The sequence below is a fragment of the Micromys minutus genome (genome assembly GCF_963924665.1).
Source record: "Micromys minutus genome assembly, chromosome: 8".
Lineage (NCBI taxonomy): Eukaryota > Metazoa > Chordata > Mammalia > Rodentia > Muridae > Micromys > Micromys minutus.
In genome coordinates, this window is record NC_137977.1 from 25,158,392 (window position 1) to 25,186,246 (window position 27,855).

Genomic DNA, 27,855 nt, shown 5'->3' on the forward strand with positions numbered 1-27,855 from the left:
GGAGTACTACTCAGCTATCAGAAACAATGACTTTACGAAATTCTTAAGAAAATGGATGCATCTAGATAATATCATCCTGAGTGAGATAACCCAGTCACAAAAGAACAGACATAATATGCAGTCACTGATAATTGGATACTAACCCCAGAAAGCTCTGAACACCCCAGAAACAACTCACAGACTATATGAAGTTAAAGAAAAGAAAAAAAAAAGAAAGAAAAGAAAAAACCATTATGCTTAATCCTTACACACCAAGAAAACTTTGACTAATTCCAGGTTACATCCTGTTTTACATGTACTTTATGCTCATTGTAACTAGTAAGACCTTAATGCACACTATCAAACCTTTTAAAAAAAAAAAACAAGCATTGACAAAAATGTATTCATATACTTTTATGCAAAAATGCTTAAAATTTGTACATTTATCTTTGTTTTTAAAAATAAAGTTGTTAAAAAATAAAAAATAAAATGTACCATTCTACAGGGAAAAAAAAAAAAAAAAAGGCGAGTGCCACAACCTGCAGGCTTCAATTTATATCTTAAAGCCAGTGCACTGCAAAAAAGGTTTTCCTTCTGTCTCTGTTGATAAAAGAAGTTTGTGTAGTAATTCAGGAGACTCAAAAGCTGGTAGAGTTGAACAAGGAGTTCATTACATATTCAGCCCGGCATGGAATTTCTAGTTCCTAGAAGATTACAGATTTATGGCTGAGAAGGGAGAAAGGCCGGAAGCAGTTAGTTGTTCTTTATTCTTGCTGTGCTCTAGTGAAGGCTTGAGCCAGAAGCTCTGATGAAAGGCTTCTCCCTGCCTCCTTATGCCCTCAGAATTTTCCCCATTGTTTTTGTTTGTTTGTTTGTTTGTTTGTTTGTTTTATTTGCTTTGAATGTTTTGAGGGGACAGAATTTCACTACATAGCCTTGGCTGGCCTGGAACTTACTCTGTAGACAAAGCTGACTTTGAACTCAAAGATCCACTTGCCTCTCCTCCTGAGTGCTGGGATTAAATGTGTTGGCCACTGTTCTCAGCCTCTCCTACTACCCTTTCGTTGTCCCCACTGCTTCTGTCCCACAGGGCCAAGACCTTTCCCACTGCAGAGCTTTAGTGTCTGCCCTGCCCTCTCCTGCTGTAGAGAACTCACTCCCTTATCAGCTCCTTGCCATTGTTTCTGCTCCTCAGAGGCTCTCACCCACCCACCCAGTGTAAAGGCCACACCCATAGTATCTCAAGCTGTCACTGAGTTTAGTTTCTTCAAAGTACTAAACTCACCTGGCCTCTGATTGACACGTGTATTTATTTAGTTTCCTTTCTGTAGGCTTTGGAAGAGCAAGGACCCTGTTTGATTTGTTCACGTCTTATCACCTGACTTTGCGGCACCAATTAGGTGCTCAATGCGTACTTGTTGAATGAATGAATGTTGTTGAAAAACAATGGCCTTTTGGTTCCGAAGTTTATTAATAGTCACCCATTCCTTTTAGACTCCCCTTTGCCCCAGCGCCGAACCCCAATCGGCCACCCCACTCTAGGGCCTCGAGGCAGTTCCAGCACATAGGAAGTGGAATAACATAGATTTGGATAGCATGCATATCTCTAGCTTCCAAACTTACACTTTTCTCTAATGCAGTAAAACCATTCTTATGCCACAAAGCTCTCCCTGAACCTCTATATCAAATATATAAAGCAGGAGCTGCCTCTATTGAAGGGAAAAATCAGGGCTCCTAGCTCAGAAACAGTTTGTGCTCACCCCTCTCTTTATTTTAGTGACTTCATACTATAGACTAATGAGCTGGGCCCAGAGAGGGGCCATGATCTTCCCTGAGACACACAGTTTCCAGGGCTCTCAGACCAGTGCTCCTTCCGGGGTACCATACTGGATTCCAGAGTCATCCATCCAGGGCAAAAAGAGCTGCCAGCGGTTGTCTACCACGGGTGAGAACCTGGCTTCTCTGGTTACCTCCTCAACTGCAGGCCCTGCCGTCATGTGAGGGGCTGGCTGGAGGGTAGATCGGAAGTGCAGGGGTTTGGGGTGGGTAAGCTGGGTGTCTGTGTTGGAAGGCTGGTGGGGTTGGGGGATTGGGGACCGGTGGGCTGGGAAGGACTTTCTGGACATGTGGCAGGTTCTCCTTTCCTCAGGATGAGGTTGTTGAGCTCCTGGAGCAGCTGTTCCTCTAGGGACCCTCGTGCCTGAGGACTGCTTTTTGAAGGGGGTCCTGGAGGAGGCTCGGGTATCCTCTCCTCCTGGCCCAACATGCTTGCCTTGGAGAGGGGGGTTTGGTCAAAGGACCTCTGGCTGGTAAGGGGTGTGTCTGACTTGGTCGACCACTCCCATGTGGAAGAGAAGGTTGTGTCCTGGGTAAGCTCAGGGAAGGCCCCGACCTCCTCATATACTGGCTCTTCATACACAGGCTCCTCCAGCTCTTCTTGCTCCTCCACAGAGCCCTGGGATGACTTCATTGGCTGGACAGAAATGGAATAGTAAGGGTGGGCACAATGTCACTGTGTTATTAATCCTTGGTCATGTTCTTCCTTGAGTCAGACACTATGAAATACTTGACATATATGATGTCACGACAACCTGTACCAGTGGGTCATGCTACAGGGGAATGAGATGCAATAGTTGATGAAGTGAAATGGTAGTTGATGAGGCTTGAATTGATCTATTTGGCTCCTGAATGCATTCGCTTAACCCCTTTTCTTCTATTTGTGATTACTTTCTCCTTTCCTCAGCATATCCCTCCTCACTGTCCTCTGCATATATGCATGCACTGATGGCCGGCATCATAACAGACATGGAGCACACCAGGGTGTGGGCAGCACAGGACACACACGGGGCTGGCAGACACACAGCCAGAGCAAGCACAATACTCACAAAGAACATGGACAAGGTCCTCCGGTTGTGTAGTCGCCGCTGGACCCAGGTAGAGTGGGGATGAAGGGAAAGAGAGACAGAGACAAAGTGAGACCTAGCAAACAGGAGATGCTGGTAGGAAGTGAGGGCACAGAGACTGGGGACAAGAGGAGCGTGGTGAGTGGGTGGGGCATCTGGCATACAGGCACACTGTTTCCTCCTGCAATAGGACAAGGGTAAGTAAGGGCAGGGAGCAGATGTTTAGGACATGCTGGGGATAGGGTCTCACCAGGGTCTGATTGGCAGAGAGTAGGGTGGCTCCACTGTCATCCCCTCGGATGGGCAGCAAGGGCATAGTGCCAAACTTCTGCCGGGCAAGGTCAGAGGAAGAACGATGACGCAAAACCACCGACTGCTGGTCATCGTGCTGGGGAGAGAGTGAGCTGTTGGCACTAGTGGACCTGTGTGGCACTAGGGGGTTGTGGCTGGACCCCAGAGGCACCAGAAGCCCAGCCTCCAGCTTCTTCCTTCTCCTCACCTGGGCTTTAAGGATGCTTGTGGTCCAGTCCCACATCTCCTCCTCATCAGTACAGGACAGACAGCTGTGGGCGAACAGAGTGATTCAGGAAACTGAAGGAGTCCTAGCAGTGAGCATGGAGGAACAGAGGAGACAGTAAAGGGAGAGGACAGGCCAGAGCTAGGGAGCGATCTCAGTAGGTATAAAGTGCTTGTCATACAAGCATAGGGGTCGGAGTTGGATCCTCAACACCTGTGTCAAAGGTGGGGGGAACACTAGAGAGATGGCTCCGTGGTTTAGAGCACTGGCTGTTCTTCCAGAGGGCCTGGGTTCAACTCCCATCACCCACATGGTGGCTCATAACCATCTAGAATCCAAGTTTCAGGCAATCTAATGCCTCTGTGGGCACCAGACCTACACATGGTACACAGATAATAAATTCAGGCAAAACAACCCATACACATTATTTTTTAATTGAAAAAGAAAAGAAAAGCTGAAGCTAGCGTGGTGGCTAATACCTATTATCCCAGTACTTGGGATGAGACAGGCAGCCTAATCTAACTGGCAGACCCCAGGTCATAATGAATGACACTTGAAGCTGACCTCTGATCTCCACGTGCATGAGCACACACATACAAACACACACATGTGGTCAGATGGTCAGATGGATGGACAGACAAGGAGTAGGGTAAAGGCAGAGAAGAAGCTAGCTAGGAGGTACTCACAGGTGCATCTTTTCCAATATCAAAGTGAAACCCCACCTGAAAGGCAAAGAGGACCAATAGTTAGGGAAACTAAAAGCTAGGGAGGTGACAGCAAGAAAGCCCTAGGTCAGGACCCGGGAGGAAAGCTCACAGTGTTGGAGGTTTTAACTTCTTGCGGATTCCCAGGTAGACCTTGGCACCTTCCAGAGACCACTCTCGTTCTGGCTTAGAGCTCTGAGGACATGAGCAGAGGCAGTGGGTTGAGATTTACAAGAATACCACAGTTAGGAAAATCAAGAAGTCACAGGTGCACTGGGCGTGTGATCATAGAATAAGAAAAGTCAACATCAGGGAAGCAACAAGATTGGTGAGACTACAGGCTGTGCGGTCGGGGGTTGGTACAGTTACAGCTCCTGATGCCTGACTGTCCACCCAGCACCCACCCCTTTAGCCCCAGGGCATCACCTTCTTCTCCTTGAGTAGCAGCAGGTATCGGCCACGCACCAAAAAGAACCTCTCCTGGAAACGGCTTCCCAGCAACCGAGGTGGCTCCTCACGACACCGTAGCAGCCCCACCCGTGGGCTCTCACGACGGACTCCTGGACACAGAAGAGCAATGCTGGGTGGGGACTCTCGGGAGAGGGGCCCAGGAAATGCTGAGCTAATGGAGGAGGCTCACCTGTGAAGAGGCAGCCAGCATGCGCCATAGAGACTTTTCTCAGAAGCAGAGAGGCTGAGCAGGGCTCTGGAAGCTGGCACCACTGCAAGGCCTGTTCTAGAACCTTTTCTTTGGGGTGCAGTGGCCTCTCTGGAGGGAAATGTTGAGGCAGTTAATAATAAAAAACTAGCCAAAGCCAGAAGGCCCTGTCTCACCTCCCACTAGTTCATCCATTCATTCATTCATACACTTATCTAACCACAGCCCCTGGTGCTATACCAGGTACCATGCTGTCCCTGGGATGCAATGATGAGAATGATGCATAGACCTGCTACAGCGTAATGAAGGAGCCAACAGTAGACAGTTAAGTAAAGCAGCAAAACAGGGACCAATAATGAATTAAAGGTGTGTGTGTATGTGTGTGTGTTGCTTTCCTGGAACCTAGAATTATAGGCAGTTTGTAAACTTCCCAATATGGGGACTTGGAACCAATTTCTGGTCCTCTGCAAGACAGTTCAGTAGGCACTTTCAACCACTAGGCCATTTTTCTAGCCACCAATAATCACTTTGAAATAAATAATATTTAAGAGACACATGGAGAAACAAAGGCTCAAAGAAAAAAAATCAGGTGAACAAGTAAGGTAGGCTAGTTAGGCAAGGCCTGTTAGGAGCTGCATTTGTAGATGAGGCTCATCAATCTATTTGAAAGATTAGGCAAAGCAAGCTGTACCTAAGATCATAGATGATCTTTTTTGTTGATTTTTTTAAATTTGGTTTTGGGATATTTCTTTGTTTTGAGACCATGTCTCACTGTAGCTCTGGTTGGCCTGAAACTCCATACAGAGCAGACTGTCCTCCAATTGCCTCTGCCTCCCTACTGTGGTGATTACAGGTGTGCACCATCGTAGCCCACATACATAGGGCAAAAAATGTAAGAACAGATGCTAGGAGTCAAGAAATTGTTCCTGGGGGTTCTAAACAGCAAGTGTGACCAGAATGGGGATGTGTGCAACTTAGTGGTGCATGCTTGCCTTTCATTCTCAACACCTATGTTCAGTCCTCATGGTGGAGAGAGGGTACACTGTGCTCTGGCAAAGAGACAGGTCAGATGACAGCTGAAGTGAGATGATGGCTGAGAGACAAGCAACAACCACACAGGCAAGGCTTTGCAGGCCTAGGAACCCATTAGACGGTTTTAACTGTAGTGACAACGTGATCTGGTTTATGCTTGAAATGTTCCTTTGGCTGCTCTTCGGAAACTAGATTGTAGAGAAGCAAGAATGGAACCCTGTCCAACTGTTCCCTGTCTAGAACCATGCATTTCAGTGGTTCGTGTTGGGTGGCAGAAAGATAATGGTGACTGTGAGTAGGACAGGGAAATGACAGAGACGGAGAAGAATGGTTGACGTGAGGGCTGTCAACACGACTAATTAATTGGTGGGTCGAATATGAAGAGCGGTGGGTGTAGGATTCTGGACTTAATAACTGAGTGAACCATGGTACTATTTGTTGAAAAAGAAAACTAGAAAATAGCCTGAATTTTATAGGAGGGGCCTAGGAAGAGAGTGTGAGAAGAGGAGGTGTCAAGTGGGCAATTGGATATGTACTTCCAGAGTGCAGAGGAGAGATCTGAACCAGAGATAAACATTTGGGCAGTTAGCCAGGCATGCTAGTGTATACCTGTTGTCCCAGCACTTGGGAGAAAGAAGCAGGCAGATTTCCATAAGTCCAAGACTAGCCTGATCCTCATAGTACGTTTCCAGCCCACTGGGATGAATTTGGATGTCAGTTAGGTATTTAAAGCAATGGGGAAGAATGCAGGTAGAAAAGAAGAAAAGGCCCAGGATTGATTCCTAGCCCTTCTAACGCTTCAATCATGGCAAAAGGGAGAAAGGAGGCCCCTTCGAGATAGAGGAAACCTTTGCTGAAGCCAAGGGAAGAGGATAAAGAAAAGGAATTCACTCACAGCATGAACACCTTGTGTGGATGAGTGGACTAGTAAAATGTCCGTTACATTTGCTAACAGAGAAGTGACTGATGGGCCTTGGTCATGTGTCCACACACACAAATGTGTGATCATACTCACCAAGCTCTCCATGTTCAAGAATTTCAAAGGTCACCCACAAGTCTGTCCCTGATGCTGCCCCTCGCATCTCCAGCACCTGGTTAGTCAGCTCCTCAGCAGTCAGTGTTGGGGACACCTAGCATACAGACAAGAGGACCCACACCCATTAGGGCATTGCTCCTGCTCTCCCCCACTCCAGATCCCTTAACACTGACCTTTAAGGTGACACAATTGTCTGGGAGCTGCTGTTCTATATAAACCTCCATGATGAGGTCTCCAGCCTGGGACAACTGAGGGCAGATAAAGGAGGACAGGAAAATTACAAATATACCAAAATGGAAGAATGCCTCCTATGTACCTCCCCCAGCAAAGATCTCCTTCCGGCCCCCACTAGCAACTGACTTGGGCCTTGGAAAAAACTCCAAGATTAAAGGAACTGCATGCTTAGATGCATATGGTACCACCTCACACAGTGCAATGCAGAAGCTTCAGGAAGAGGTTTTCAGTCAAGATTCTCTGTGCCCCTTCCCTACCACTCCCCTACTATAATCTACTGTGATAAGGAATCTTCTCTTCCACACCTCTACTATAATCTACTGTGATAAGGAAGGAAAGGCCACAGTTCTTTATCGGGAGAAACTATCCACATTACTGAGATGAGTCGTACTAAAATGAGATAAGGGGTGCCTGGAACTGCGGATTCCTCAGCAGTATTTAAGATTGTATTTTATACAATACTCTTCCTGCCCCACCCCATACTCCCCAAGGTCTCAGACTGGCCTTGAACTTTGAGGCAGGGTTTCATATAGACCCAGTCTGGCCCAGCTTCTTATGTAGCTGAGGATGACCTTAAATTTTTTAATTATTTATTTCTTATTTTAAATATACATTGATATTTTGCCTGCACTTGTGTCTGGAACTGGAGTTATGAACAGTTGTGAGCTGCCATATGAATTCTGGGAATTGAACCCAGATCCTCTGGAAGAACAGCCAGTGCTCTTAATCACTGAGCCATCTTTCCAACCCTGACCTTAAACTTTGGATCTTTCTGCTTCTGCCTTCTAACTGCTGGGATTACAGGAATGTGCTGCCACCATGCCAGGTTTTTGTGTGGTTCTGGGGATCCATCTAAGGGCTTCATGCATTCTAGGCAAACACTTTATCTAAACTTCATTTCCATCCTTGGCCTCCGGAGCTCTATGTAGATGATCTCTTGATCCACACAGCCCAGGCACTAGGGTTACAGGCATGAGCTACCACACCTGGCTTTCCTGAGATAGTCTGTGCTTAGAAATGGGGTGCTGGGTATGTATCTCAATGATGGAATGCTCACCTAGGCTGTGTGAGGCCCTGGGTTTAATATTCAGCATCACTGAGAAAGATGTGCTGAAGAATCCCCCATAGTGGGATAAATGTTAAGCACACTACCTAAAACACTTCCCTCCTGGGGATTCCCCTGTCCACCAAAGAGCCAAGGGTCAATGTGCAAGGAGACAGGCTGAAAGGAAGCTTCCTTTAGTGAACAGAGGATGCATGTCCCATGTGATATCCCTTCAGCCCCACTCAGCAGTCTAGCATTAGGGCATGTTACCTGCACATCCTTCCAGGTGGTAATGAGACTGACCTCCAAATCAATCTGAGCCGCCTGGTCTGAGTCAATCTGCAAAAGGACCAAAAATATTTCAGGGGCTGCTAGGGAAAGAGGGAAGCAGATATCAAGGACAAGGTGCAACTAGATAAGAGGACTGGAGGCCTGAAGAGCCAGGGATCAATAACGAGAAGATGTTGAGGTTCAGGTTGTTAGAGAAGGAAACCCAGAAGTCGGGGAGGAAGCTACCAATGCAGGCATAGAACAAGGCTTTCGGGATAAGGGTCTAGACTCTGAGTCCACAGGGGTGGGGGAGAGGGGTTTACGGCAGCTTCAAGGAAGTCTTACATCAAAGACAGAGATGTAGCCATTGATGAGCTCCTGCAGTACCCGAACCTCATGCTCTCCCCGCCCGTCTGTCTGGAACACACTGGGTGCAAAGAGTAGGGCCAGGTTCCGCGTGCACATCTGGTTTAGAGCTGCACACTTCTGCACCCTGAAGAGAAAGAGACACCAGACTCACGAGTCCAGCTCATGCTCACACTTCACCAACACACCCATTAGAAAGACATTTACTGCACCTCTACTGTAGCCAGGTACTAGACTAAGTGTGGGCTATATGCCAGTGGATTAGATGGTACTGGTCCCATGGAGCTTTGACTCTCAGACTCACAGACACAGCTAAGGTGTGGCTGATCATTACTAGAGTTCTTACGTAAACTCATCCATCATTTTTATGTAAAGGATAGGCCATAAATATTTTAAACCTTCAGGCCACGTACTCTCTTGTAACTTCACAGATCAGCTGCTGTACTGCAAAAGAAGCTATATGACACACATAAATGAATGGATGTGACTTCACACCTTACAGACTTTTATTTGGACACCCGGGCAAGGAACTGGGTTTGGTAATGGTCCTGTTTTTGGCAATCCTCTATAAGACTGTGTTACCAATGCAACATAACCAGGCATGCACCCCACATCATAAACCCTTCCTCCTAATAGACTAAAGGGGTCAACACCTTAATAATCTTTATTTCTTAGAGCCAACTTTTTACTCTTTGGCATAGACTAATAAAAATAAATTACATTTATTTCTAATTGTTTCTGAAGTTTATAACATACCATGTGCTATACTAAGAGTTTCACATGGATTATTTCATTTTATTTGCCTACAGCCTATCAGGTAGAAACTTCATTATATCACCTCCCTTTTGAAAGCAAGCAGACCAAGGGTAAAGTTCCATGGCTAGTGTGGGAGAGCCAGATTAAAACCTAAGTTTATATGGTCCTCAAACCCATTTTCTGAACCTCTAGCTACAACACCCTCACACAATAGCTATTAGTGACAGTAACTGATTAATGACGTTGTGGCATTGGTTTGAAGTGATGAAGGCTCAGGAAAGGAGGCGAACCTCCTATACTGACCGATACAGATGCCCAATGAGGGTGGCCAGTGTTCGGCGGTTGACTCGAGGCAGGCAGCTAATCACTTCTTTGTACTTCTCCAGGCGCTGATTCTTCTGGGGTAGCTCTAGGGACACAGGGAGGAGGGTTGAAGAGGAACCAGGAAGAGAGAGTGGGTGCAAAGGGCAGGGATATTTTGAGACACAAACCCAGGATGGATGTGTCTCTTTCTGCCTTCGACCTCCCTATGAAGGTCAGTTTTTGTCAACTTGACACAAAACTAGAGTCACCAGGGAAGAGAGAACCTCAATTGAGGAATTGTCTCCATCAGACTGGCCTGGGTCTGTTGGGGCATTTTCTTTATTGATGATTGATGTGGGAGGGGCCAAGTGCACTGAGGATGGCCATCCATGAGCGGATGTAAGAAAGAAGACTGAGCTAGCCATGAGGAGCAAGTCAGAAAGCAGTTCTCCATGGTTCCTGCTTGAGTTTCTGCCCTGGCCTTTCTCAGTGATAGATTGTGAGGCAGAAGTGCTAAGCCAACGAAATCCTTTCCTCTCCATGTTGCTTTTGGTCATGATGTTCATCAATCATACAATAGAAAGCAAATAGAACATTCCCTAAGCCAAGTTTCTCGATGATCACCAGGATAGGGGATGTTGGGGAAAGGGCTCTCCAGCTCCACAAGAGAACTTTGTGGATACTGACGGAGGAACACGAGATCCAGGATGAGTCCTGGACGTACCTGCAGCTTCTCTCCATCGCGGCAGCAACCTAGCAGAGGTCACGGGATCGTCAAGCTCTCGAAAGAAGCGTTTGAGTGTGTCAGTAACATCTTCTACAAAGTGTTCTCGTGGTCTAAGCTTCACTGACCGGGCATCCCGCCTAAACTCAGCCAAGAGTCGTAGGCTGCGGGCCCGAGCACCTCCTTTCCGATATACACCTTCTAGCCGAAGCCCTGAAAACAACCAGCAGTCTCTGTTCAGTGTCCAATGAAGACAGTACACAACCCACCCAGCAGCCCCTTTAGGACCCTCCCCAGGTTTGTGGCTGCTAACAGAATCCATGGATACTTAAATTTCTTATATAAAATGATGGATTCATATAGAACCCTACATATATCACCTCTGGACTACTTCTAATACTGAATACAATGTAAAGACTGAGAAAAAGGTATACATAGTCACTATAATATTTTTCACATTTTCTACATTTAATTGACACAGAGGGCCATGTGTACTTCTGGTGCCTATGCGGTAATGTGAGCATATACAGAGTGAAGGAAAAAGTCAGTCCTTTTCCCATACACACGTTCCCAGCTAAGGTCTCAGATTATAAACAAATACCTTTTGGGGGGGGCTTGGGGGTTTTGTTTTCTGTTTTTGAGGAACTAGGGATGAAAACCAGGCCCTTGCACATCCTGGGCGGATCTTGCCTTGAGTTGAGAGTCAATGAATCAACCATATACCTTAGAGAAACTGCCTTTAGATGACAAAACACACCGAACAAGCTTTTTGTTGTTTGTGGTAGTGTTTTTTGGGTTTCCTTTTTCCTTTCAGATTGGTTGATTAAAAAAAAAAATTGTGCCTAGAAGTTCAGGGGACTCTAATCCTGCCTCTCCCTAGGGAGAGATACTGAGATTCTGTATTCAACAATTAAGTGTTTACAGTGGCTTTATAGATCATAACTCCTGCAAATAACTAGAGCTGATGATATTTGTTTTCTCAATACACATCTTCCCAGTAGTCTCTGAGCCTCGCAGGATCTTCCTTCTTCAGTACCACCTCCTGACAGCCACATGCTAGCACCTGAACCGATGTCTATCAAAACCTTGGAGGGAAAATCGTGCCCATCCCAGGGCCTTCTTGTAAGGCTTCAGACTGAATTCCTCAAATAAATGCTAGGAAGCTTAAATAAGGATCCAGAGACTGGTGACATCACTAAATGAGGCCACTGGCGGGTGGGAAGAGTGTCGTTAGCCGCTGACATTGCCTGTGACTGGTAAAATACAACCAGGCAATATGGTCATAAAAGAGTCTTTTTTTCTCTCTCTCTCTTTTTTGTATTGAGTATTAAACCCAGGGCTTCTTACATGCCTAGTAAAAACCCTACCCGTAATCGACACCCGTAATCGAATTTCTCTGTGTAGCTTTGGCTATCCTCTCTGTAGACCAGACTGCCTCCACTTCCCTAAAGCTCAGATCAAAGGCACATGCTGCCCCCGCCTATTTTCTATTTTCAGATAAGGTCTCACTAAGTTGCTTGTGCTGGCCTTGAACCGAGACTCCTTCTGCCTCCAATGACCAAGAAGTGGTGATTTCAGGCCCGTACCAGCAGGCCTAATTGTTTTTTGTTTGCTTTTGCTTGTTTCCTCAGTTGGTTTTGGTGCTGGGAATTGAACCCAGGACCTGTAACCTCCTTGGTTTTCTATGAGTTTTCTTTTTTAATATCCAGCCTCCTAAAAAAAGAATTCTTAAGGTGAGCAGGAGAGATGGCTCAGTGGGTAAGAACACTGACTGCTCTTCCAGAGGTCCTGAGTTCAATTCCCAGCAACCACATGGTGGCTCATAACCATCTGTAATGGGATCTGATGTCCTCTTCTAATGTGTCTGAAGAATAAATATATATTAGGAATGTAGATTCATTGGGCCAGGCTCCACAAGGCATTCAGCAGGCATCTTGCAGTCGCTGACCCTTTATTCTAGACAGTCTCTGCTCCATACAGTTATTCTATTCAGACCTTCGGGAATCTGGCCTCACAGGTGCCTCCTCCCAGTCCACGACATGGTTGTATCCTCACATATCTTGTATTCCTCCCACTCTTTATGCCAGTGTCACCTCTGAACAGGGACAGCCTACCAGGCCCTGTATTCATTGTTTGACATACCCCATTTTACTGTCACACTGGTTCCATTTTATAGATGAGGGAACTAAGGTCACATGGTCAACTAGCATCATTTCTCAGGTAATTCACACACACACACACACACACACACACACACACCCTGGCTTCTCCAACCCCCTCCCACTAGCCCTGTGTCAACCTGTGCCTACTCACCGTGCTGCGTGACAAAACTAATGCAAGCATCCACAATGATAGGGATGTCTCCCCGACTCATCTGCTGCTCCTGCAGACCCGTGCCACCCCCTCCGGCGGCACCTCCAATGGCCGTGTTCCATGCTGCAAAGTCTAGCCTGCCTTCCCCCTGCAAATACAGGGTCCTGAGACCCGAGAAGCCTGAGTTAAGAGCCAGACAGGAGATCAGACAGAAGACAGGAGATCAGAGAAGTACATGGAGGTGACTTTTCAGAGTTACCAGCAGGGGGCAGCAACACCAAGCCCAGATGGTTTCCTAATGGAGGAAGCAACTTTGAGGAAGCAAGGGTGAGAGGAACTGGGTTCAAAGAGTCACAGGTATAGAACATTACCTTCCTGTCTCTACGAGGACCAAATGCTCCTTTTTGTCTGGAGTGTCAGCCGCAGAGACCACACCTGTAGAAGAATCCTTGAACATTATCAACATCATCACAGTGAAAACTCTTAGGCAGTTAAGGTATGTAGATGCCCGTTAGCAAATAGCCTAACCGTGTTCCACTAGTGAGCTACGCGCTGCTACACCTGTGCTACACAAGACTGCTCAGAAGTTAAATACTTTGCCTTCCATCGTTTGCTATAAAATAGCAAAGCTGAGCTAAAACCCAGGTCCTACAGCATTGTTCTAAAATGTTCCTCTTTTAGAAGACAGCAGTGAAGAGGCATAGTCCCTCCTCCTAGTCCCCAGTCAGCAAATAACTTTTTTTTGAGTATGTACAAGTTACCTCCTGCCAGGTTCCATGATTAACAGTTTTGTGAATTTCTTTATTTGAACCCCACCCCTTGGAGGAAGGTCTTACTATTGTTGTCCAAGATTAAAAAAAAAAAAAAGGCATGGAAACATGGAGTAACTCCGTGAGTGACACACAGCTAGGAGCTGATGGAAACACTGTCTAAATCTAGGCAGTTTCACTTCATGACTTGTATCTGATTACATTCTTCTCTTTCCCACGAGAATCTCCAAATTAAAAAGGTCCAGTCTCGCCTTTGCCCCAGGCCACCCTTCAGCCCTGTCACACCCCTGCTCACTGATCTCCTGCAGCCGCCGTAGATGCACCATGTCCTCGGGAGCAGGGGGACCAGGGCCAGGCGCTGGACACAGGAAGAGATGATCACCGCGAAGGAGGCCGAACCCTGACAGCCAGAGACCGGGGGCCAGGCCTGCGTGGGAGGGGGACCGTAGCGACAGGCGACCCATCCGCAGCAGCCCAGGGCCCAGCAGCTGGTGACAGCTGAGCGGGGAAAACCACTGTGGAAACAGAGGGCAAACAGGGGTGGGGAGGGAAGATGTGGGGAAGACAAGGAGTCGGGGAAACAAGTGAGAATGAGAGGGCACAGGAAAGGGGAAGGAACTGGGGGGGGGGGACTGGGAGAGAGACCCAGGGAGAGGTGTGGGGGGAGGGAAGAGGGAGGGGCGAGACCAGGGAGAGGAGCAGAAGGCACGAAGAAATTCATTCCTGCTCCAGTGTACAGGGGACCCCTGCGTGGCTTCCCTGCTCCCTAAGCAAGGTGGGAAAGAAAGGAAACAGCAAACATGTACTACTGAAGAACCGCCATGGTTGGGCAACCTTCCCGGCAGAACACTATGGAAAAAGGGAAGCTTTGGAGTCCCACTAAAAGTAATTCTGTTCCAACTGCATGGGTTTAAAAAGACAAACAAACTAGGGGGCGCTATTATTTTTTGATTTTTGTCTTCGAAAAGCTCTGACCTGTCACCGATACTTTCGCTAAAAATCATAATAGAAAAATTAACTATTAGGAAATGAAGATGAGCAGACAAAGACAGGAGCTAGGGAGATGGCTCAGTGTTCCAGAGCACTTGTTACTCTTGTAGAGGACCCAGGTTCAATTCCCAGCACCCACATGGCGGCCCAGGATCATCCTCAACTCCAGTTCCAGGGAATCTGATGGCCAATTCTGACCTGTGTGGGCAGTGTGCATGTACAGTGTATGCATACATATGTACACGTATACATACCTACATGCATACAAACATACATACAGGCCAAACATTTATATATTTAAAGTAAAATAAATAAATGTAAAATCTATACTAAGAGACCTCCAAGCCCTTAACTTGTATAATTAGGTGTGACAAACTAAATCATTCTGCCAAATTGCTATGAAAGATTCGACATGCTTCCTCTTGAGTTCTGTACATATCCTATCATGGATTGGAACAAATAATCAAGAGACTCCAGCACAGTGAGAGGACTGTCACACCTGTGGCAGAAAGTGGCTCCTGGCCTCCGAGCATGAGATATTCAGGGTAGCAGCTTAGGAGAGTCTAGACAGGGAAGGCAGCCATAGGGTTAAGGAGGAGCAGCAGGCTGAACACAACTTCTGAGAAGTTGTCAGCAGGAAAGGAAGGCACGCCGGGGTAAAAAGGTGAAGGTGAACAGAACTGAGAGAAGAGCTGTTTTAGGATGGGGGAGATTGTCGTCATCAGCAGCATCACCACCGCCATTACTGCAACGCCCACAGACAGAGAGGGCTTACTGTGTGTGGGCTTCAGATGTCACCCAAACCTCATCCCTAGTGAGTTCACACCCACTCTGCAGACGTGGAAGAGCTCCCAGGGCTAAGTTGTAGGACTCAGATCTCAGGATGTCTGGCTCTGAGCCTAAACTTTTTACTTTCAGGAAGGGAGGCTAAGACTCAGAGATTGACTCTTCCAAGTATGGAGAAGGTACGCTATATGAAAGTGGCTATGGCTGGCCAAGACAGCGTGTGCCTCAAATCCCCGTGCTCGGTGCAGGAGACAGAAGCAGGAGGATTACTTAAAGTCTGAGGCCAGGCTCATCTTTGTAGCTAGTCCCATGTTAGCCAGGGCTACATAGCAAGACCCTATTTCATTAAAGCGAGCACACACACACACACACACACACACACACACACACAAAGGAGCTTTTGCCTGTTGGAGTTAAGAGCGCTGGCTGCTCTTCCAGAGGACCCAGGTTCAAATCCCAGCATTCACATGGCAGCTCACGGTTGTCTGTAACTCTAGTTCCAGGGTCTCTCTGACACCATCACACAGACAAATGTGCAGGCAAAACACCAATGCACATAAAATAAAAATAAAATTTTTAAATCAGAAAAAAAAATACCTCCAAAGGTGGTCGTGAAAACTAAATGAGTTATTGAGTGGGCCTTTCTTAAGACAGAGCTTGGCACAGAGTAAGTTTTCAGCCAACTCTGCGTGGTAGTGGACTAGAACATGCTGGGAGGAGACAGAGATGAGCTTCGTGAGCTGCTGGAAGGTCTTGCCTTCTCACCTTGCCCACTGCACTGATCCAGGCCTCTAGACCATCTGCTCCATCCGTGGCAAAATGCTGGATTCTCCCCCCAGTGAGGATGAGTTCAAAGGAAAAGGGGAACCTGTAGAGAAGACCAGGTCAGGAGGACAACAGGGGACAATGAGGGGACTACCAGGCTGGCACTATCAAGATCAGGGATGGAGAAGAGGAGTGTCACCTGTCAAGGTCACCTGGATCAGCAGGCGGGGGGCTTACACCCAGACATACAACATCCTGGGGCTGGAGAAGGCTAAGGGGTTCCGGACTGCTCTCTGATGCAAACATTTCCAGGGCAGCTCCCAGCACACACCACAGACGGGGAGGAGCTAAGTAGAAAAGAAATGGAGGAGCTGTCATCCTCCCCATTGTCACAGTCCCTCTCCCCCATACTCACTTCATGTCAAGCCTTCTTCCTATGGTTGAGACTACAGAACCTTCACAGCAACTCTACCAAATGGGTCTATATTGAGTGTTGCTCTGCAGATGGGAAAACTGAGGCTTGCCATCTGTGCAGCATGAGGAAGGAGCAGAGAGGATACTTGACCCAGACTTTCTGATTTAAGAGCAGAATCTCTTAGCTGTCATCTAGGGCTGTGACCTGATCTTGTCCCTCTCTCATCCCCAGCATCCCAGCTCACTGCAGGGCACTTTGCTATGCCAGCTTTGTCCTCCTGTCTCTCTACAGGGCACTCACACCTAACCTGCTCTCTACCCCTGTCCCCTCCCATCCTCTGGCTCCAGCTCACCATCCCGGCCCCTTCGCAGGGGCGGAGCTCCAGCCTTGTTGCTGATGGGACCACAGTATAAGAAACCTCTGTAAGTGGCTGGCACCACCACCTCGTTGTATACTCCGGGGGAGGAGTCTGCAAGGGGAAGAAGTGATCAGGTGAGGACCGTGTATGGATGGCGTGACTCCTTTGGAAAATACATCCAATAGAACCAGGCCATGGGGTCTAACTTCACCCACAGCAGGGAATCCATCCAAATGAGGATGAGCCCCTGACCACACAGACTGGAAGAGGGACATAGAGTAGCATCTAGCTCCACTGCTTGTCTACTTTTTTCTCCACCAGCCCCCCAACCAGACAGCTCTAGTTGGACACTTCTGAGAGTGGCCATCTGTTAAGTGTCTTGGCCTATCTGGCCTGACAAATGAGAGCCAATATCATTAGACCAACCACTCATTTAAGCAATAAGAATGTCCCCAGGAAGATGAGACTGGTCCTCCAGGTTGATGCTGTCGGAATGGTAAGACACTAACACCTGGGCACATCCTGACTACTACAGGCAGTGACCTCAGGCCCTCATCAGTCACCCTTTGACCTCAGGAATTCTGAGGGGTTGAGAAACTGACAAGCCTGTCATTGCAACAGATATGACAGTGAGGTAGTGGTGTCCCCTTGAAAGAAGTAAGTCACAAGTTGGGGCTGAGTTCTCCTAGGGGGAGAGAGGGGTTACTTGGGAGGATGACCTGAAGGTAGAAGGCTAAGCAAGCTGCCATTGAGGGCTGAAGGGGACAAGGGTTCCTCTCCCTCAGAAGCTTCAACACAGAGGAGCTGGGTCATGTTCTTTAGCAGGTTGGGTCCTGCCATAGCTGCACACAGTGCCTGTAGGGAAAGAAAAGTCTCCATTAGTCTCATACACAATCTAAGAGCTCCTCCAGGAACAGTCTTTTGTCACCAAATGCAGCCTTTACCACCCATTTCTAGGCATTCCAATGCAGACTGCACCCCTGGCTCCCATGACACCAACCTGTCCATCCTACCTGTAGAAGCTGGCTGTGATCTGGATGCCCAGGGCGGGGCTTCCGGAAGAGACCCAGCTTATACTTTCGGGAGATGAACTCTCCTCGAGGGCCAGGGGCTGAATCTGGATGCAGCCCTTCACCTGGGGGTAGTGCCCCTGCCCAGAAGCAATTGGCACGATCATTTCCCAGGACAATGAACAACTACAGAATCGTAAGAGAAAAAGATGAGTTACCAGAACACAAGGGTCTCCAAATGGCCTAGTGCCCAAGCTGGACCCAGAGTATACTTTTGGATGTTCCCTGTCCATTCCTCCTTACCACTCCTCTTTCCCCAGATTCCTCACCTGCACTATCTCATTACTCCAGACACTTGTGTCCAGTTTCAGGCTCTGCACCTTGGAGATCCCAGAGCCCAGGGCCCGGTGCTGACCTGTTAGAACACGAAAGCCATGTGGCAGAGAACTCGGAATCCTGTCCCAAGTCCCCCAGCTCCAGTACCTCTCATTCCCTTTGGTGTTTGAGGCCCACCTCTCACCTGCACACTGCTTGCAGATGACTACCCCCAGGTTGACAGCAGCCCAATCTGGCCGGGAGGCCCTGCAGTCCGCACAATGCCGGTTTGCTGGGTTTGACCAGACCTTCTCAGCCACCTCGTAGTCAGACAGGGTCTCGGTTACTGCTTCTTGCAGAGCGGCCGCCCAGCTCTGTCGAGCCCCCCCAGACTCGGCTGTGAAGCTGAGGGGTGGACAGCCGGTCCATGGGCATGGACCTCCCACCACATCCTAACCCAATGGTCATTCCTACCAGAGCTACTAGAAGACACTTCTGAGCTTTTTTTTAAAATTGTTATCAGGTTTCATCTCTCTCAGGTTGACCTCAAACTTGTTATATGGTTGAAGGTTACTTTAAATTTCTCATCCTCTGACTCCTAGTGTTGGGATTAGAAACATACACTACTATGCCTGATTTATGCAGTGCTAGGGATCAAACTCAGGATTTTGTGCATGCAACTCTAGCTACATCACCTTCTTTTCCTGACATCTTGACCTTGCTCACTGAATCTCACCACCTCTTCTTTTATCCCCATTGATATCTGTTTGAAGAAGCCTCCAGCCCGCGACACCTTTGTGATCTCCCTTGAAAAGACTGTACCCTTGCTTTCCACCAGTCTAGGCCCCACCTGAAGCAGCGATGGGGTGTGAGCAGATCGAAGCTTCGACTCTTGATCTCCCGGACACTGCAGCCTTGCAGTTCGATGAAGCAGATCCCAATGCCCAGAGAGAAGGCCTAGCAGAGTCAGGGGCACACAACATGGTGAGATTCCAGAATGGCCCAGCCAGGCTCACCAGCCCCTGCCCAGCCCTCTTTACCTGTTCACTCTTGTACAGAGCCAGTTCTCCAGGGATCAAGGCAGCAAACACCTTGGCCTTGTGTCCACGCAACTCTAACATGCCCGTGCGGAGGGGTCGTGGTGGGTGAGGGGGTCGGGGGTTTCCCAGGAGGCGTTGCTCCTTCAGGCAGGATTGCAGTGTGGAGCACCATATGTCACGCTGAGCTGGTGAGGAGGACAGGTCAGCCCGGCGTATGCTAACCTAGCCTCCCCCCTACCCTAACCCAGCGGGCTCTGACCCTCACCCTCACTCTCTGTGCGGAATACAAATACTCTCTGGCCGGTAATGACCTGGAATTTGTTGTCCTTGCTGCTTCGGGTCATGTCGATGGCAGTCAGAGGGATCACACCTTTGGGGAAGGGGTCCTGGAAAGAAAACCCAGTGACCCATGGGGACAGGGACTGAGCTACAGGCACTGAACTTTCATGAGATCAGTATACAAGATTCTGACATCGGGCAGCTGTGGCCATCCTTCTGTGGTGGGCTTCCAGTCCTAGTCCTCAGCCTCTCTTAGTCCCTCCTATCTTTCTCTCTCTGGTATCCATGTAACAGCTCCAGTCCCCTACCTTGTCACTGCCAAAGTACATCAGGCTCCTTCCGTTGAACTGCACAAAACGTCTCTGGAACACATAGTTTCTGAAGAAGGAAGACACTGAGATCAGTTGAGTGTTTGGGAACATAGGCTGTGGGCAATCAATCACAAGGCCTAGAACCTGTCCCCTACCTCTCATCCCTTTCCCCTTCCCTACCCTTCCCTGCCTCTCCCAGCAGCCCTACCTACCCCTGAGGTGAGAGCTTGTCCAGCCAGCCACTGAGTAGAGGCACGGGACGATCTGCCGTGGAGGAGAAGCTGGCATAGGGTGAAATAAGGTCATCACTGGTCTCTGCATCCTGGGTGGGTAGCGAAAGAATGGAGTCCCCAGGTAGCTCGAGGCTGGCATAACCAGCATCCTCTCGTGTCTCCAGATCCTGTCTGCAGAGCATTATGGGTGCAAGAGGAAGGAACACAAGTCAAACCAAGTGCCCTCTACAATCTCTCGGTAAGTTTGTCACCCCTGCCTATAACACCAATATCACGTCTGGCAGGTGCGAGGTTTGCTTTGTAAATAAATGGGGTAGAGAAGCTAGCAACCCAAAAGGTTGTCATGAAACTTGCTCCTGAGTGTGCTTGGGGTTTTACTGGGAAAATGTCACACTCTCTGGAAGTGTGAGAGATGGGCAAGTGCCTTCCTGCCATTGCTGCTCATAGCTCATCGACATACATCACAGTTGCTGCTCTCCAAAATGTTCTTGGCTTTCTCTCCCTGAATTAGTTTCCATCAGTTCTTATCAGTGTGAAGCAAATTGCCCCCCTGGTCCCCTGGTCAATCCTGTCCTCCCTCCCACAGTCCGTTCTCTCAAAGCCACCGGTGCTTGAAAAATGCAAATGAAGCTATTGCATTCCTCTACATGAAACCACTCAATAATGCTCTACTCGGTTAGGAGAAACGCAGATTCCTATGCATGGGCTGAGAGTTAATGCCAGGTACCTGTAGTTTTAAAAGTTCCCAGGTTATGGTACAGCTCAGGTGGAGAACCACTACTCTACCTGTTTGATTCTTATTGCTCTGAGAAACTGAAGCAATCAGACAAGAACCCCACAGGCTCACAGCATCAGATCAATCCAGTTTCACACACATACTCTGCCTACCTCCTGTGACTGTGATAAACACCTGTCTAAAGCCAGACTCTCCTCTGTGCTCCAGATCCCACAACTCTCACCTACACAAAGACATCACTGCATCTCTTCTCACTTCCCCTCCGTACACCTCTCCACCAAATTGTTCTTATGCACATACAGACACATCCAACATTCCACAGAACAACTGTTTGCTTCACCTCTCCTTCTACCATTAACTGTATTCCAAAGCTTGATTCTGTTCCTTCTGATACTCTCCCCACCCCACCCCCTCTTTTTGAGACAGGGTTTCTTTGTGTAGCCTTGTCTATTCTAGAACTAGCTATGTAGACCAGGCTGGCCTCAAACTCACAGAGATCCACCTGTCTTTACCTCCTGGTGCTAGGATTAAAGGTGCCTGGCTTCTCTCCCTTTTCATTTGTTTGTTTGGGTTGCGTTGGGTTGGGTTAGGGATTTTTGTTGATTTTGTTTTGTTTCTTTGGTTTTTTGAGACACAGTTTCTCTGCTTGATCCTGGCTGTCCTGGAGTTTTGTTCTGTAGACAGGGCTGGCCTCGACCTTACAGAGATCTGCCTGTCTCTGCCTCCCAAGTGCTGGGATTCAAGGTGTGTGCCCACCACCCCCTGCCTTCCCTTCCACTCCTAGTCAGGGTCCTCTGAGACTCCATAGTTTCAGAGGTCATTTCTCAGTCCCAGCTTACTAAGCAGCAGCAGACTGCTCAGCAACCGGGCACAGTCGGCCTCTCCCTCCTCCTGTGCCCTTGGCTTCAATGACATCATCTTCTCCTAGCTCTCCTTCTCCTTCTCTGGCTATTTTGGCTCAGTCTGTTTAACGATTCTTCCTCTTCCCCAAACCTCTAAATGTAGGAAGACACAGAGACTCTGGGCTGGGTCCTCTTCTCCCCTACACTCCCTCTAAATACTAACAATTTCCATGTTGAAATCCCAGGCTCAGATAGCCCACCCAAACAATAGGCAGATATGATCAGCAGTCATATTTCTTATTGTCTCTTGGATACACTAGACATCTCAATTTTGTATCTGAAGCCGAGTTCCTGGCCAGTCTCCTGGCTCAGATCGCAACTCCATGAACTCGCATGTGCTCAGGACCACACTGTCCAATAGAAATCAAGGACTACATATGTAATTTAGCAATGTCTTTTAAAAGAAATATTGAAGCTGGAGTGATGGTTCAGTCATCTCTACTTCTACCATTAACTGTCATTCCAAATCTTCACTCTAGATTTGGTCAAGAGCACTGGCTGCTCTTGCAGAGGACAAGGTTTGATTCCCAAGTACCCATACGGTGGCTCACAATTATCAATAGCCCCAGAGGATCCAACACCATCTTCTGGCCACTGTTAACAACAGGCATGCAAGTGCTACACAAATGTTCATGCAGCCAAGCACAATTGTCATGCAGCCAAAACATTCATTACACATAAAATCATTTTTATGTTTTAAAAAATAATTAATTTTAGCAGCCCATATTTTATACACACCAATATAGCCAAAACAACATTTCAGTATGTAATCAATGTAAAAATCACCAAAATAGAGGCTGGCTCAGCAGATAAAGTACTCGTTACATGAACGGAACAATGTGAGTTTTGATCGCCAGCACACATGAAAAGCCAGGCAACCATGTGGGATGGCTGTAGGCCAACAATGAGAAGCAAAGGTGGGTTAATCCCTAGGGCTCAACTGCTGCCCAATGCAGCCCAATAGTTAACTCCAGGTTCAGTGAGAAAATCATCTCCAAAAAAAAAAAAAAAGGTGGAAAATAATAACTGATGTGATCCTGAGCACCCACACATGCACGCATGGCCACGTGCTCCTGTGCACAAACATATACCCACATAGACATACATCCCGCATGCCCGGGAAAAAATGACTAAGATCATTTTGTCCATATATGTTGTGTTTCTTTAGAGTATTGTCTTTGGCAGTGAGCTCCGGCAGATGTTTTACATTTCCAGCTCCTCTCAAGGCAGACCAGCATGCCTCACATGCTTGGTAATCACGTGTGGTTAGTGGTTACCATTCGGGACAGCAGAAGCTCATGCAGAAGCCCTCAAAGATAATGTCTGGCTGCTATTTTCCTCTCAGACAGCAGCATAACACGACTCTTTACCCTCAAGCTGCAGCCGCTCCTCACCAACTCCACACCGTGGCCCCTCCCCTAGATCTCCTGCTCCGCCATGTTTTGCTCCCACAGCATTCTCAGCAAACAGAGGGATCCTTTCACAATATAAGTCAAAGCCTTCCAGCAGCTTCCTGTGTCACTACGAGTAACAGTGACCATCCCTACAAATCCTATCCACCGGTCTCTTTACCTCTGCCATCAGCCACACCCCTCCCTTCCCACTGCACTCCATCTCCCCGGGGGCTCTGTTCCAACCTCCCCTCTGCTTAGGATACACTGTCTCCAGAACTCTCCATAGCCAATTCTTCAATTCAGGTCTTTCAACATTTTGCCCAAATGTTATTCTCAATGTTCCTTCCTCCTTCTTCTTCCTCTCTCTTCCTCCCTACTCCCTCCCTCCCCTTTCTCTTTCCTCTCCCTCCATTGTATACCTATGTGCATGTCTCTGTGAGTGTGCTGTCTCGTGCAGCCTAGAGATTAATGTTGGGTATCTTCTTCGGTTGTTCTTTACCTGGAGTTCATCGATTCAACTAGAATGACTGACCATAGAGTTCCAGGAATCGGCCCGCTCACTCTTCTGGCCCTGAGGTTCTAAGCCCATGCTGCTGCCTGGCTTCTCAATGGTAGTCCTGAACTCAAGTCCACATGCTTTACCCATTGAGCTGTCTCCCCAGCCCCGTTTTTGTGTGTTGTTGTTTTTAATGGTCTAATAACTGAAGTTACCATCCGTTACCATCCCCCACCCCCAGTTCTTTAAACCTGTTCAACTGTACTGCATAAATGTAACTATTGTTGGGTGGTGGCACCGGCCTTTAGTCCTTGCACTTGGGAGGCAGAGACGGTGGCTCTCCGAATTTAAGGCCAGCCTGGTCTGCAGAGTGAGCTCCAGGCCAGTCAGGGCTACACAGAGAAACCCTGTCTTGAAAAACTACCAACTTTGAGCATGGAACCATGCAACCCTGTTTGCTGACTGGGAAGATGGACTTTTGAATTTTAATTATTTGTCTATTTGCTTGTGTGCTTCTCTTGTGGTCTGTCCCCCTTGTTTATTCACAAGCTGCCAGGGAGCAAGGGACAGTTACATATGTCCCACACCTTGAGTGCCTGCCAGCCATTGAGGGAATGAATGCTCAACGTGTATTGGATGAGGAACTACCAACATAGCCACCATGGTTAACTCAACTGCTCCCTATGCTTTCTTCATCTTTCCACCACTACCCCTCCAAGTACTTACCTGTGCTCAGCCCTTTCCTGACAGACAGCTCTGCCGTCTCTTCTGTCAGGGGCTCCTGGGACCCCCACAGGCTGGACACCGTAGTACAGGCAACCAGGATCCATGATGTGCACTGTCAGGGTGAGGGGAGGGGTGTTGAAAAGAAAGAGGGGTTAAGTGTGAGCGTCTGAGATGCAGGGTGGCCACAATTCCTCCAGCAACCCATCTACCTGTGCCTGTTGTGGGCCTGAAGGCAGGGGTTGGAACAGTTGCCTGGGAACTGTCTGGAGTCCTGAAAGGAAATTCTGTTGGTTATTCAGAGAGAAGGATATCCCTCATGCCCTGTTGATCTCTTCCTCTCCTCAGCATCAGACCCCTAGGTAGAAAACCAACTCACAGGTCCTGAGCTGCCGGCCCCTGACCTCTTAAGTCCAAGCCAAAGTAGACGGCATTGGGCATCATCTCCATCGTATTCAGGACAGAAGGCTGTTCAGAGGAAGACGGAAGAAGAGGAGAGGACCTCTGTGTACACTCTGAGTTTCTGGATACTTCTGGATTCCAGAAGATTGGACTCAGTCCAGGCCTTTGGGCCGTAGCAGGGTTGCTGAGCCCAAACACGGTCCTGGGCTTAGGCACAGGTTTGGGGGGTTGGGCATCAGGGGCTGGGCTGGGAGTTGGCTCCATGGTACTATCCAACTGAGAATCCAGGAAACCCTCAGCAGAGCCTGCCTTCAACAGGCGCAAGATGCGTTTCCGGTGTCCAGTAGCACTGATGCCCAAATGCTTCAGCTCCTCGTGGCCCAGGCGTCGGGCTGCACCAGCTGTAGCTAGGCCATGCCGTCGGAAAGTGTCTGCATACTGCTCCAGATGCACCGCAGCCAACCACACAGCGATGTCCAGGTCCTGAGGGGCAGCCATGGGCTCTCAGGCCATTGCTGGGGGGAGGTTCAGGGTGAAGGGAGGGCTCAGGTTGAGATTCCCCATTCCCTACCACAAAGTCTGAGGCCAGGACAGCTGGACCAGCCTCCAGATTTCTTTCAAAGAAGCATGCCCAAAGACTGTGATCTGGGGACAGAGCCATCCCAGAACATAAGTTCCTGACAGGAACTGAGGAAACAGAGGCCTATGCTCAGAGCAAGCTATGGTAGTGCTGGTCCCCAAGTGCCTGCCTCTGAGCTCTGGCTCTGCTTTCTGTGCACTCAGCTCACTGAACAGAGAACGAGATATCAGAATGCTACAGGCAGGGCAGGGTGAGGAGGTGGAGAAGCAGGGGCCACCGAGGTGACCAGATCAAGCTGCAGCGTAAGAGAGGAGAGGGGCAGACCAGAGGAGGAGGGGAAATAGATTCCACTCACACTGGTTTCCAGGGCAGAGGTTCAGGGTGGACATCCTAATCCTGGACATTCCCAGTCCCTCCTCCCCTTCCACCTATTGTCTCTCCTCAGACTTCCTTCCTGTCCATCTAGCCTGGCCACCCCCACATCCTGCCTGCTGTGGTTAGGCTGCCCAGAGGGCCCCAACTAGTCCCAATGTGTGGGGTCCTGGTCTGAGCAGAGGCCACCAAGAAAAGAGAGATGGGTGGAGAATCTGGCCATACAAATGAGTACCTGAAGGGAAGAGACAGTCCAAGGTGTTCTTTGTTCCCTAGCCACATATATGCATGTACACATGTGTCCACACATGTGCACACAACACACACCCAGACTCAGTTGTGTGAAGACATACACAAACACACACTCAGCTGTGTGAAGACGCACACCCACACACAGAGAGACACAAGCTCTAACTCTGCATCGTAAACACACACACACACACACACACACACACACACACACACGCACACTTTATTCAAACCATCCTTATGGGCCTGCCTTTCCCTACTCTTGTGATTAGGTCTCCATAGTCCTGCCCCACGGGGCCAGCCTAGTCTAATCCTGCTCCATACCCTGGGTCCATCTCAGATTCAGCTCTCCCAGAGTTTTCGGCTCTGTCCTGTCCTTGTCCCTACCTCCTTTCTAAATTCACCTTTGCCCCACCCCCAACCCCTTATTTGCTCAATATTATGAAATTTGTCAGGCCCCAATTTCTAACCAAGTCTTAAGTTCTAACTGTGGCACTGACCCTCCCCTCCCCCCTGTTGTCGAGCTTTATTCCCAACTGTGCCCATCCCTGTTGCTCTCCTACTGACTCTGTCCCATACCCAAGTCCGTCTGAGACGTTAAGCCTCTGGGCCCTAAGTCAGATTCCATTCTCTTGGTGACTCATTCTGGGCTCAAACACTGTCTGGGAGCTGGAGGTGCTTGAGGGATAGAGGTGGCAGATGCGGGAGCCGGACCAAGCAGGGCATTGGGCTTGAGGGAAGGCAAGAAGGTAGGGGGTAGAGGTTTGGCAATAAAGAGGGGCGGGTTCGCGGCAAAGAGGAAGGAGAGGAGGAGTAGGGAGACGACACTGAGGGGCCCTGGGAACCCACGGAGGTCCTCCCGGAGGAGGTGATGGGGTGGAGTCTGAGAAGCTGGGCCCGAGCGCTCGGGATCCTCACCTCGCTGTGGCCTCCGTCAGCTTCAGGGTGCCGGCTGTCCTGTCCGAGGCTGGGGGTCCGGCCGTGCCAGCACCGCCTCCCCGCAGCCCTCCCCCGAGAACCCGGCTCCGCCCCGACGGCTCGATGGCTCGCTGCTCCTTGTGCAAGCGCCCGCCTTCAGGTGGTTTGGGCCCCTTAACCCAACCGCTTTTGCTTATCAGGGACTTGTACTCTGCTTTCTCCCAGAACGAAAGGTTGGGACTCAGAAACGTCTGGGAAAGGCATTAAGATGCAGGGTCAAGTCAGAGGTAGGAGTAGAGAGTAGAAACGGAGAAAGAAAGAACGTGTCAGAGGACCTTTGCACCCGGTTCTGCCGAGGTGGGGCAGGTATGGGGCCTGAAGCCTTCTGAGCCCCTCTTCCGCACCCACTGGACTCAAGTACCCAGTTAAATGGGCGAGGAGAGCAGAAAGGGCAAAGCTGAAAACTCCTCTGTGCTGAGGCCCCGCCCCTTTGTGCTGAAGCCCGGCAAAGAGGGCTCACGGCTTCTGCTGCCCCAAGCTCCCAGCTTAGGTTTCTTTTCTTGAGTCTTCCAAATCGAGCCTGCCTCTCTGGCGCAAGCACGGTAGGCAAACATGCTTGGACCTTTTCACGCATGGGAAAAGCCTCTGTTTTCAACTTTCCCACCTGACACTTGCTGGAACAGGGTGGGCGGTGGGGAGGTGCTTCTCTCCCCTCCCTGAGGAATTTGCAAGAGCTCCAGCACTGAAGCCTGTCCCCAAGAGCCCCCAGAGATACTTCCTTCCCCCTCAGAGCAGGGCCGGACTTTAGCTATGTGTGGTGTTGGAGGGTTGGGGGTGTGGGGGTGTGTGCTGGCCAGTGTGTTTTCCTGTTTGTATTATGAGAGGAAGTTGGCTGTGAGTCAGCAGACACAGGAACTATCAGCAACCAGAGAAAGACCCCAGCTTCTGGGGGAAGAGCAAGGGAGTGCGAG

General features: G+C 48.9%; 1 protein-coding gene across 2 annotated transcripts; it reads right to left on the bottom strand.

Moving 5' to 3' along the window:
* Positions 1 to 1,445: 1,445 nt before the first annotated feature.
* Positions 1,446 to 27,428, bottom strand: ARAP3 (ArfGAP with RhoGAP domain, ankyrin repeat and PH domain 3). 2 transcript variants are annotated; one of them, XM_080920201.1, is made up of 33 exons: positions 26,885 to 27,428; positions 24,743 to 25,280; positions 24,576 to 24,637; positions 24,367 to 24,478; positions 20,092 to 20,283; positions 19,877 to 19,946; positions 19,555 to 19,675; positions 19,290 to 19,474; positions 19,100 to 19,206; positions 18,455 to 18,654; positions 18,264 to 18,349; positions 17,938 to 18,120; positions 17,644 to 17,779; positions 16,919 to 17,035; positions 16,351 to 16,498; positions 16,152 to 16,254; positions 13,906 to 14,125; positions 13,212 to 13,275; positions 12,841 to 13,004; positions 10,528 to 10,740; positions 9,804 to 9,909; positions 8,724 to 8,871; positions 8,379 to 8,447; positions 7,003 to 7,077; positions 6,809 to 6,923; positions 4,744 to 4,872; positions 4,530 to 4,663; positions 4,216 to 4,298; positions 4,086 to 4,121; positions 3,382 to 3,445; positions 3,133 to 3,270; positions 2,865 to 2,903; positions 1,446 to 2,452 (listed from the first exon to the last, which is right to left on the bottom strand). In XM_080920201.1, the coding sequence occupies exons 2-33, from the start codon at positions 25,261 to 25,263 to the stop codon at positions 1,973 to 1,975; spliced, it is 4,620 nt and encodes a 1,539-aa protein (XP_080776327.1). In that variant the 5' UTR covers positions 25,264 to 25,280; positions 26,885 to 27,428; the 3' UTR covers positions 1,446 to 1,972. The 2 variants fall into 2 exon arrangements, with proteins under 2 accessions (XP_080776327.1, XP_080776328.1); XM_080920202.1 differs by lacking the exons at positions 1,446 to 2,452; positions 2,865 to 2,903; positions 3,133 to 3,270 and having other exon boundaries at positions 3,399 to 3,484.
* Positions 27,429 to 27,855: the final 427 nt, after the last annotated feature.

What these genes read in the sequence shown, in the direction of transcription:
- ARAP3 (XM_080920201.1), bottom strand. Translation starts at nt 25,263, where the DNA reads ATGGCTGCCCCTCAGGACCTGGACATCGCTGTGTGGTTGGCTGCGGTG. An exon ending in GGGCCGGCAGCTCAGGACCT is followed by an intron (nt 24,638 to 24,742) that starts GTGAGTTGGTTT and finishes ATTTCCTTTCAG; the next exon opens with GACTCCAGACAGTTCCCAGG. An exon ending in ATCACAGCCAGCTTCTACAG is followed by an intron (nt 17,780 to 17,937) that starts GTAGGATGGACA and finishes CTTTCCCTACAG; the next exon opens with GCACTGTGTGCAGCTATGGC.